Raw genomic sequence first — 11,805 nt, 5'->3', positions numbered from 1 at the left:
CACCAGCTCTCTGACAGCAGCTGCAGGTAGGAACCCTGTGCAGCACCTGCACCTCACACCCTTAAAGAAAAGCAGCTGTGGGTTTCTGCCCATTTCTTTCCAACTTCAGGATGACTGCACAGGCAGTAATGGAGTTATTCCATGTTACAACAAAGCAGCAAAGCAAGGGCACAGGATGCCTTCCTGAGCGTTAGAAAAGGAGAGTTACCTCCAGCATGGCCCATGGCAATAACCCTACCATTTCCTTACAACCCATTTTGAGACCAGATATGTGTTGAGGAAGACTTTTTACAGCTACTCAGTTTGTGTTACAAGTAAATTGCTTTACTGACACCATTGCTGGCAAAGTATCCCCCCTGGGGTGACTTCGAAGTCCTTAGAAGAGTTGTTAAAAGCAGCTCTAAACTCGAAGTAGTAACCCAGACATTGTCATCATTGGTTCCCCAAGAGCCACATTTTGTGAAGCATCCTGGGGATCAAAGCACTGCATCTTAACATCGTGCTAAATCATTTGTATCGGGTTTGCTCAGTGATGATGTTAGGTCTATTCTGAACTTAATGCGATGAAAATAAGAAATATTCACCACTAGTTCTATGCATTATACCATGGAAATGGTGTGATGTAGGAATTGTGCCCCACTGCGTTCAAGGTCAGGTTCTTCAAAACCCATTAAAAGTCAGGTTTGCATGAGATCTCCTTTTACTTATCTCCTCTACGCAGTTACAGAGAGAATGAACTTAGTAGGAAGCTTTTTCAATCACATTCTGCCAATAGCAAGAGCAGTCCTCAGGGCAGGAAAGCTGTTGATAGAACAAGGGAAAGCAGAAAACACAAAGAGAGAGACCCAGTCTTGAAAAACAACAGGGCCTACACATAGAGCGAAGTGGTTCTGGAAACTCTCATTCTATCTTTGATATCTTCCTTAAGAAAACCAAAACTGTTTAAAAAGAAGCTTCTCCCCAAATAGTAACTGCAGTAACTGTAATCTAGTTGTGTCACCACTGCAGCTTTTGTGTTACTGGTGCTGCGCTTTGCAAGGAAAGGAAACCCAACGTACCTTTAGTTGCCAGCCGGACACAGTTGATTTTTGTTTCCTGGAAAAAATCAAGAAAGAAAGAAAGAAAAGAAAAACATCAAGGTGTGTAATTGTCCTATCCGCAATAAATGCATTTCTTACCAAAAGGCAGTAAAACAAATGAGCATTTTTCTTACGCTTCATCTCTGAAAGTACCACCAACTGTTTGAATGGCACCAAACACTCCATACTAATGGGTCTGCAATACAGCTGCTTCCCTGACTGCTGGGAAGTCGCGTGTTTTTCCATACTCAACTTGGGTTACAGGCACCACGTAACTGCCTGATTTACTAATAGAATTTACCAGCTAAATGGCCTGTTCTGTGGTAGGCAGACAAGCTTTGGGTCAAAAGTACATGCAACTGTACATCCAATTTTCACGCACCATTACTGCATATTTTGCAAATTGGGTATTTATTTAAACACATGGCAAACAGACACCTAAGCAGCCATTGGAATATTTCAGCATATTCCAGCCCTCTGATATGTATGTGAAGCAGAACAGCATGTTGTACGGCTACTTCTGCCAAATGAGCCATTCAAACACAACCCTGAGCACCGCAGCTTTTCATTGCAGAGCTGGGATAAAACCCAACACTTTTGTTCAGTGCACCTCGGAGTCCTCAGATCTGTGTAAACAGGAGCTTGGAGCTGAGCAGCAGCGTTGTGTTCTTTGGCTTAGCTAAAGGCTCAGATACAGCAGCACTTCCATCGAAAACAAACCCTGGTATCCCAATGTCTTCCTTCATTCCACAGCCCTTACTGGCAGGGATTGCTTCTGCATGATGCGTGATCATCATCCAAATCTTCTGTGTTCCTCTGCTTAAGAAACTTTGTCAGACAGTAATCTGCTGCAGGGTGTTCTTAGCACTTTATGACTTTACATGCTCTTGTGCATGTCTCAGGTGTAATGAATACTGCATAAATTACTGCGTGTGATAATGCCACATTAATATGGATGCTGCCTGGCTCTGGAAACAACAAATGCACTGCTTAGCAGCCTGCTCCATCCTTAAGCAGTTCAATGGAGGCTGTACAGAAAATGTATTTCATCTGCAACCGACCCTCCTCAGCTGCAGCACTGCCCATGGGAAGGGGAAAACTGCAGACGCCATGCAGGGAAACACAGCACCAGCTCACCCTGCTCCCTTTTCATGCCCTCACTGAACTGTTCCTTATTCCAGTAAACCCGAGGTATCTCGGTGCACAAACTTCTCTCGCCCACAAAGAGCTGCTCTGCACATCTTGTACAACTGCTGGCACCACAAAGCCAACAGAGCTGCAGAGCACTGCTGCACGGCCATCGCTGCCTCCTGTATAATCAGCCTGAATTGCCAGCTATTCTGGAAACCAACAATCTCTATTACTAGCGATGTTATATAAGGCAGGAAAAACACAGTTTTATTTTCAGAGCACAGCCTCAGCGGATAATGTAGGGAGTCAGAAGACATCTGATGCACTTCACAATCTACGCAAAGATGACCTGGAAAATCAGCAATGACGAGTGAAACATAATTGATATCCAGATAGTACTGCTGCAGGCTAAAAGTAGGTGGACACTGGCACACACTGCACGCACTTGTGAGACATTCTCCTGTGCATCTGTTGCTTTCTGCCAGCTCTGAAGTGCAACAAAAGGCTGGAGAAATTAGTGCAGAGAAGAGGTGAGAAAACAAAACCCCAAATCTTGTTAACAATGCTGTAATTGATCTCATTTGAGCATGTGCATATTCCCGCACGTTGCCCTCCCACGGGGTAATTTGAGAAGACAGGATGCAGTGTGTTCTGTTTGCATTTACATCTACTAATTTAGCCCAGACAATTGTAGTTATTAGAAGACAGTGATCAGACACTGCCAAAAGCAAGGGCAATCAATCACCAGAGGAACAAGACATCTGGACTTCATTTCAAATGGTGCCTTCCGAGGAGAAAAACATAAAAGAAACCTGCACAGCCACCAGGCATCAGCTACTAGGGATGCTGGAGCCTAAAGACAGCAGCTCAGTCCTTACTCCTGATGAGGGCTGATTATTCCTTTGATTTCCATTGACCACCTCATTGATCAACCCACTGCTCCTCTCTTTGATGTCTCACAAAAAAAATGAGACCTCCTTCCAATTACTGTATTTTTCTTTGATTAATGCTGACAATCGTTCGCCTGAACTCCTTTGTCAATACACAGAATACATAGTTCTTCTCTAAACAGTGAAACCATTTGTCCATAATCACATCTGCTTTCTGAAAAAAAACTTCTGGATTCAGATGAGGTGTTTACCAGTGTAAAGATGTTTCTGCTTAACCAACAGCAAAAGAGGAATAAATACCCCACGCGGATGGCTTGAAGGCATTACAAGAAAAATAATGAAACAAAAAACTTAAAATAACCAATTTCCCTAAATTTCAGTCTCCTGGTTGTATCCATGTGCTCTTTCGAGTACTCTGATACAGGAATCCCATTCTATTGTACCACAGAAGCATTCCAAACCCAACCACAGACATGATCAGAGCTCCCACCAGCTGCAGTAAGATGTCTGCTTTGTACTATGGCCACAGGCACACAAATAACCCAGCCTAAGATCCCAGCATCACTGCTGCTTTGTGCTCCGGGCACTGCCAGGTTATGCTATCACAGACTACGTTCAAGCAGTAAGAGAACAATGCAGGGATGCTTTAACCTAGACCCTGGTACAGGACAACTGTTTCATTTCAAGGCTACATCCACACACCAGGAGCCTGTTCTGGTATCACAATGAATTATCCTTTTTTTTAACAGTCTTTCCTTTACAAAGCAAGCAAGCTGATGCCATCCACTCATTATTTAGGCTCCAAAATGGGCATTTCACTGAAGTGCACCGGATGATTATAAGACAGGTTCCTCCTTTGTTTTAGTACTTGGATGGGAACAATTTTCTGCAGAAAGGATCTACGAGGGCAGGAGGACATATGTTTATGTGACAGCTGCATCTTCACAACCTAAAAGGCCAAATGATTTTTTTTCCTTTTATATTAAAATGACAGCTTGCTGTTTACAGACTATGAACAATAAAATAAGCGGAGCTTTTTCATCCATCTGTTTTCACACCCATCTTTTCTTTCTTTTTTCTCTCCCTTTCCTTTACTCTGATTATGACCCTGCATTAGTTAAACAGTGCAGCACCTGTGTACCTGCTGCCCCCAGTCACCAGACAGACCCACCTGGGGACAGGCAGATTTAACTCCTGCTGCTGCAAAGTCAGGTAACCACCAACCTCCCACTTGGCACCAGCCATAGCACTTCATGTCCCAAGCCTGTACTGAGCACACTTGTAGGCAGCTTCATCCCATGGGATAGGAACTGCCCTTCCATCCTCTGAAAATCCTAAGGAACTTTCTGCTGTTGTTCTTCAGTTTTTCCCCATGCGTCTCCTTGTTATTCCACCAAGACCACTTGTTTGCTGTCCTTAAAATGAATGACATGCACAGAGTGTGCAGAGTCTATGGACTCCCCTGTAATTTCTACTGCTTGTACTCCAGGAGGCTCAGCTAAATATAGTATTGACTTTCCTATTATCGGCTATTTTTAGTATCTGTGTTATCTCGAGAAGTGAGCTTTAACAAAGTGGTTCAGGCTTTTATTATTTACAACAGAAAGTGATTTCAAGGATATTTCATTTATTCAGTATCTGTATCTCCCAAACTTGAGGCTGACTAGATGATTTTATTCATACCATGAACAGGAATACCAGTGCTCAGGTTCATGTCTTCTGGCTCAGGAAGGCCAGCCAGACATGGAAACAAGGGCTTACCAAGAGTGAAGTGTATCCACAGCTGCTTTACTGCTGCCCAGGAGCACCAGCACGACAGTAACTAGCAGTAAACATCACTGAACAAAATGGTACAGCTGGAATCACAGAACACTGAGGTCCTCACAGCTGTTTGTTTGCAAAACCAATGCAGGCAGCTTTAGTAGCACACTGGCTTTCATAATAAGGCTTCTGCTGAAGTGAGGTACATCAATGGCTCTTTGTGAGCCATCTCCACGAGGACTAAAGTCACTTTCCTACTGGCAGCTCTGTCCACACCTCCAAAATCTTCCTTAACTATGTGAGCAGACATGTTAGCAACAAGGAATCCAGCCTGAAATCCCCAGATAATAATGCGCTGCCCGACTGTGCATGTAGTACAAGTCATTAGAGAGGAAAAAAATCAATGAGAAACTCTGTAGAGTCCATCATTCCTTCAAAAATAATATTCTCATTGATTCCTGTGCTGCCACTTTTCACAAAGCTGGCCTGAACACATCATTCACCTGTTGGACCACCAGGCTGCTGCAGGAGCAGCTGGCAGCATCCCCCACATCATCTCCAGCTGTGCCACAAAGCCTCCTGCCTCATCTCCCATTTAGAGGAAAAATGGCCAAGGGTTATTGATTGAAACTGTGCCATTACAGCTTTCATTTTAACTCAATGACGTAAAGCACAGCAGCAACAGAAAGGATTTTTAGGAAGCTCTGTTTTCTGAGCTGCTCAGAAGTTCAGACAGCATCCCAGGAGCCAAGGAATTCTCCCCTCCTGAGCGGGTTTGCTGATCACTAACTGGGCACCACCAGCAACGGTGGGCTGGATAAAGAACCTGGGGACAACAAAATCTGCAATATTTAACTCTGATTATTAATTCTGCATAAGGATAATATCACCACCCAGGCCGTACCTTTCAGAAGCACCACAGCGCTGTATTTCAGAGAGGCTTCTACACACCGAGAAAGCATCATGCTCTGCCAGCAGCCATCTGTAGCAGGTGGCACCAGGACAACCAGCAAATGTCACTTATCTACCTGGCTGGGACGGCAGGCATGAAGCTCCTGCCAGAGCACAGCAAAGCCAGTTGTCTGCTCTTCCCTCTGTGTCAGTTCTTGCACTAGCTGTCCCTACCAGATGATCAGTAACTAATTGTGTTTCTCAACTGGCCGGTTATAAAACCTGGAGCTTTTGTTTTCTTTTTATATCTTCCCCACCTCCCCTGTTAAACTTTGACACCTTTCAGTTCAGCATCTGGCTTTCAACTATCCCTAGGAGGAAAATCCACACAGTTCGGAAGCATGAACAGAATGTTGTGTTCATACCCTTGTCTGGAAGCAGTACCAGGCTGACCAAGCTTCACACAACAGCCCACAGAACTCATCAAGATAGCCAGAGCTATCTTACTCCAGCTGTCAAAAAACAAGAGCCACACTGCACAAGAGAAGGCAGCAAAGCTCGAGATCTGATTTTGAAGCAATTTGCTGCGCTTGTTTTGCATCCAGCTGTTAATTATGTCCCTTTCAATGCAACAATCGCGGCTAATGGCTACAGAGCCGACAAGAACACCAAATGAGCACAACCCTCCACATACAGAGATGTAAAATAACAATGCAGAATTCCTCTACCATCACTACCTCCTCCTAATCAATCTTTTTGACCAAACACAGAATGTTTCCTCAAATTAAGCTCCCCCTGGAGCCCTCCGTTTCTAAAGAAGACGTTATGGTTCACTGCACGAAGGCTTCTCATCGCAAGTTCCAGGTGTGCAAACAAAGTTTCATTGTTCCAGATCTGTCAGTGATTAATGAAACTATAGAATGTCCTAATTAAAAAATGAGCGGCGATGCTCTGTTAAGTTTTTCATGTGCGAAGGAACATAAGGCTGGATTGTAATTGTGCTAAATTGTTACTGCCTCAGATATTCTGCAGATGTGCCTTATCCAAAAATGCCTTCCCGCAGCCATAATTTTTGGTAGGCTTCGTGAAGACCACCGCGCTGCCTCAGGCTGTTGATAGAAACGAACACCCAGAACTCTTAAAAACAAATTATACTTGCAAACAGTTCTGGGTATGAAAGAAAACATTTACAGCTGCAAAACCTCAGAGGCAAATCAAACCCTAACATTTGAAATGCGTGCCTTAAGGATTCTATCAGGGCAAAACAAGTTCCATGGCTACTCACTTAAAATCCATATTCCACTCCTGGACAATTCACCTATGTCTTTTACTAGCAACACTGCACTTTGAGGATACATAAGCACATAATGTGCTAATGTAAATTATTAATACGAGGCATTTGCTTGCTCAGACATGAATTCAATGCTTCTCATGCCTCCACAAGCTATGGATTGCTGCATACAGACCTTCTGGATTACTTCTTTCTGAAAGGCCTTTTAGTTTCCTTTCTGAGCAGCCCAAGTAATACCTACTTTTTTGAGTACTGAGCTCCAGAGCTCCAGAAAAAGCAGGAGCTGCACATTACTGCTGCCTTACTCCAGAACACCAAGGAAAGCCCACATTTCCATGCTTATTACCCAGTTATGGCATATTAGATTGTACTTGAGCAAATAAAAGTTTCTTCCATCCCTGGGGACCCATTCACTAGCAATTAACTATCACATAAGGGGGAACTAACTAGACACAGAGAAAGATATACATATATTTCACAATTTCCTTTATAGAGCCAAATCTAAAATTGAATTAATTGACGAGTGCTGAATGGAAACTGTAGCAACTAGAAGGGAAAGCAAGGTGAAAAGCAGCACAGTACTGAAGAGATTTGTGCTTGTCAGCCACACTCTGCAGAATGGTGATAAATGAAGGCAGTAAAACAGCATGACACGTTGAGAACCTTCAGTGGCATTGCCAGCCTGTTAAAGGACGGACAGTCCTCTGTGATGCACGCCTCCGTTTTGGGTATCACAGTCACTATCCCAGGTGGAGATCAAAGCCTTTACCATTCATCTGTGATTGATTTTTCTAATTTTGTTCTTTCAGAGGCGATGTATTAGAGAACTTGTAAAAGTTGGATTCCGGAAAGCAATGGCAAAAATACTAAAAACACCCCCCTAGCTAACTTCTTGACTGTGTGTCAATGCTGTAAGTCTCCACAGGAAGCTGGAGTAACCTGTAACATGTATGTGATAACCAAAAGCAACTGGGGAAGTCAGGGGCGATGCAGCTGAATGACTGCTTAGATTGGGTCTGGCCTGCACGCTGTCAAGCTGAACAGACCTGCAGTAGGACTGGAAGAGGACATTAGGTCACAAACTACCTTCCAGAAGAATTTAAGAGGGAAAAGAGCCCTCCAGTTTCCTATGAGTGGATCTGTTGGGGCATGATGTGTGTGGTATTTGAGTCTGAAAAAGGGGCAGACTACGTTTTCCATGCAGTCTCCCCAGTTTAAATTTGATATCAGAAAATAACTATATATTAAAAAATACAGTCTATGATATCCAAAAGGAGTAAGAAAGACAGGCACAAAGTTCCCTTTGCCATAAAACTTGCATTTTGTTCAAGGTGAAAATCTCAACCACAACTGCTAAACTACGGCATGACCAAATGCAACTACCAGTAACCCAACTTAATCGCTTTTGGTAGTTCTCATCTCATCTCTCCTCTAAAATCACTGTGAACTGACGATTGCAAGGATGTAACAATTACATCTTAAAAGGACAACAGCCTCTATTCAGACATTAATACAATAAAAACGATAACAAACAATCCACTTCATACACCACGTGCCAACATACACCCTTTCCATCGCTTGGCACCCCTACAAGTTTCCCACTGCATCTGCAGAGAAAGTTGAGTGAAGGACAAGTAGTGGCATGTATAACTCCCATTAGATTTCTGCAAGAAAGTGATAATCTGCAATTAAACTGTCACTTGATGGAGAAGGGAGGAGAAAGAGAGGGAGGCTAGAGGTAGACATATAGCACAGATACAGGCAATGTTCTCTGCACTTACGCCATTTGCCTTGCTAAGAGCCTGGAAGTATATGCTGTAGCTTTTCAGGGGAGAAAGAGGAGCATTCCAGTAGCCATTGTAGGTCTTGTTGTCACCCACAGTGAAGGGCTGTGTGACAGGCAGGTTGATGGGCTTCAGCTCGGCTGCGAAGTAGTGAGGTGAGTCAAGGCTGGAGGCGTTCTTGTAGCTCACTGGGATGGAGAAGCATTCAATGATGTCTGCAGCTCTGCGAGCTTTCTGTAGCTTCTCCTCCTTGACAACGAGTTGATAGACACTGGGAGAAGAGGGGAGAGAGGAAGGTAAGACTAGAGTCCCAAAATCCTTAAACATAAAGAGCATTTCCAACAGTGAAAGTATACAGCAAAGTAACAAAAACACTGTTACATTAGGGTGAGATAGCAAAACAGCTTCTGGCACACCAATAACAGAGGGAATGGCTGCTGTAAGCTGCTTTCTAAAGTAAGGTGCTGCTTCATTTGCTCTATTGCTTTAGCAGAATTACACCTTTGTGAAAGTCAGAACAGATCTCAGTCATGCCACGCTTCCAGAAAGGAAGTACCTACTACAGGATCCAGTCAGTAACAGGTTTCTAATGTACTGAACATTCCCTCCATTCTAGCCACCGAAGTGAAACATGAAGACTTTGCTTGGCAAAGAGATGACTGCAGTAGAGGGGAGCATCCACAGAAAGCAGAACTACCAGCTCTGTTTTGGATAGTTTCAGGGTGCAGGAACCAGTTTAGATGACTGGAAAAGATTCTAAGACTGCCATACATCCTGGAATGAAAAGGTCTCTAGCAGTGATTCCTGCTGGCAAGTCTCCTCCTACCTTGCATCACTGAAAGGTGTGCTTGCAGAGCAGCATACGTGGGTAGGTGGCTTCATCTCTCTCCCAGTTCATTTTTGTTTCAGGAAACAACAACTCTTGATACTCTTTCTAGCTCTATGAAACCCTAATCCTTTTTGATTCACGCTAAGCCTTTGCCTTGTATGACATGTAATAGCAACCTTGTCATTTCTAGCTTGCTATTTCCAGGCTCAAGGAGGTTGCATTCAAATGCACTGGGCTTGTTTTTTTCCCTATTTGTTGTATTTTTTTCCCTCTCTCTCTTTCCAAAGACAGTTAACAAAGCCCTTTAGTTCAATGCTGCTCCAGCTGCGGCAGGTTTAGTGCCTGCTTAACATTACTCACCCCTTTGACAAAGAGAGATAGCGCTGCAGTCATTTCACTTTTTGTCAGGATATTCACAGCGCTGCCCTCACCTGCCTGTGTCGGGCTGCTCTTTTGTTTACCTGGACAGGGGAGATCGATTAGAAGATTGGAGGCAGCCAGCAGCAGATCCCTGTCCCTGCTTTCACAGGCTCATTTCTGCAAGAAGACTGCTCAGGAAATCATCTCGCAGAGCAGCAGCTCATCAGCGCTTCTGTGGAGCAAAGTTCTGGCCCTTCCCACAGACAGGAGGCAAAACAAAACCGAGTTCATGTTTCAGAACATATTACTACTCCAGGGCTGCAGGTACTTGGCACGCTCCGTGGTGAGAGTGAAGCAATGAGCACAGCAGGGCCAGGCCCAAAGGCAAATCATCATTACCAATATGACCGATGGATGAATTGCTTGCTATTAAAACTGTCCTTATGCAGGATGGTACTCACATTTGCTAATGCAGCAGGAGCACCCAGACATATGGACACAGCTTTCAATGACATCCTGGCAAGCACTTTGGAAGGCTCTCCTCAATCCTATTGCTCACTGGAGGCTTTAATAGAATATTTTAAACTTCTCTGGTATTTCCTTGCTGATTTCTAAAACAATAAACACGTTTCCCAGCAACACTTCAGGGATTACCATTGAGGACACAGTAGCAGCTTTAAGCAGAAGTGTGTTTAACTTCAACCTCAAGCTCAGCTGCAGAGTTGTAGTTTGCCTTTGGGGACACTGCTCGCTAACAGACTATATGCAGAGTCTTACTCTGACCCTTCACGTTGGCAGCAATAATCCACAATGCTGACAAAAATCCAAGGAAGCTTTTGTTTGCTGACAGAAGTACTTTGAATTGTGATGGACATTTCTGTGGGGATTTGCCATATGCTTTCTAACCTAAAAATTGCCTGCTTCCTGCTGCATACAATGATACATGCCTGTTTCTGCTGGTTTTAGATGATGTTCCTCTTACACACACACACACATACACACAAATCTAATTCTCTTTTCAGCTCATAGGGGCCACAAGTTCTCTCTTCCTTTCTGCCATACTCACTATATGGAAAGGACAACCTCGCTCTTCTCAGTATGCCACATGCAGGCAGGGAGCCCACAGACCTCTCTGGTTTAGAAGGGTTAGTTACCAAGGACATTAATGGCCAGGTAACTGCACTGCTTCCATAATCAGAGAACGTATTTACCTTTGAAGACATTCTCAGTTTCTGCCTTGACTGCTCTCACACCTAATACATTGCCATACACGCTCATCTTTATCACGAGCAACACATGCATACAGAACCTTGTAACAGATACTCTTTTGCCTCTCAGCCATTAGTGCACACTTCTTCCTATCCTGGCGATAACTCACCCCTTTAACAACCTGGATTTTTAACTTATTTTTTATGTTTATTCTTTTGGAATCTTATTCAGACATCTCTGGAAGCACAATGGCTCCTTCAGGAGCATTCAAGTGAAATTTAATAGATGTCTCATTTGTGTGCAAGTTAAAACAGCATTAATCTAATCAAATACCGTCACCTTTTCCTATGAAACAAGTACTTGAGCCAGCATCGCTGTCATTATTCCCTCTGTCTAAAAAAAAACCCTGCTCCCTGGTGAAACACAGAATGAGTTACAGATGGCATTACTTTGCATTCTTCCCTTTGTGCCCTGGCTCACACCGACGACTGACACAACGCTGGCACCTCTTAGTGTTGTACCTGCTCGACTCGGTGACCTTCATCATTCAGCCTCACTCCTTCCTTAGGCTCTCTGTTAT

The 11,805-nt window shown here is 43.8% G+C and overlaps 1 protein-coding gene across 10 annotated transcripts in view; it reads right to left on the bottom strand.

Annotated features, from left to right (window-relative positions):
• LOC146752688 (receptor-type tyrosine-protein phosphatase T-like) overlaps positions 1 to 11,805 on the bottom strand; it is a 278,647-nt gene that overhangs the window by 190,297 nt on the left and 76,545 nt on the right. For all 10 annotated transcript variants that reach the window (XM_085531387.1, XM_085531385.1, XM_085531392.1 and 7 more), the window contains 2 exons: positions 8,825 to 9,098; positions 1,059 to 1,095 (listed from right to left, as the gene is read on the bottom strand). In XM_085531387.1, the coding sequence (XP_085387513.1) occupies positions 1,059 to 1,095; positions 8,825 to 9,098 (311 nt within the window). The remainder of the gene's footprint in view (positions 1 to 1,058; positions 1,096 to 8,824; positions 9,099 to 11,805) is intronic.

This window comes from Coturnix japonica, unplaced genomic scaffold (genome assembly GCF_054131305.1).
Source record: "Coturnix japonica strain WE unplaced genomic scaffold, WE-NBRP24 Scf042, whole genome shotgun sequence".
NCBI classification, from domain to species: Eukaryota; Metazoa; Chordata; class Aves; order Galliformes; family Phasianidae; genus Coturnix; species Coturnix japonica.
This window is presented reverse-complemented; position numbering and strand designations above follow the sequence as displayed.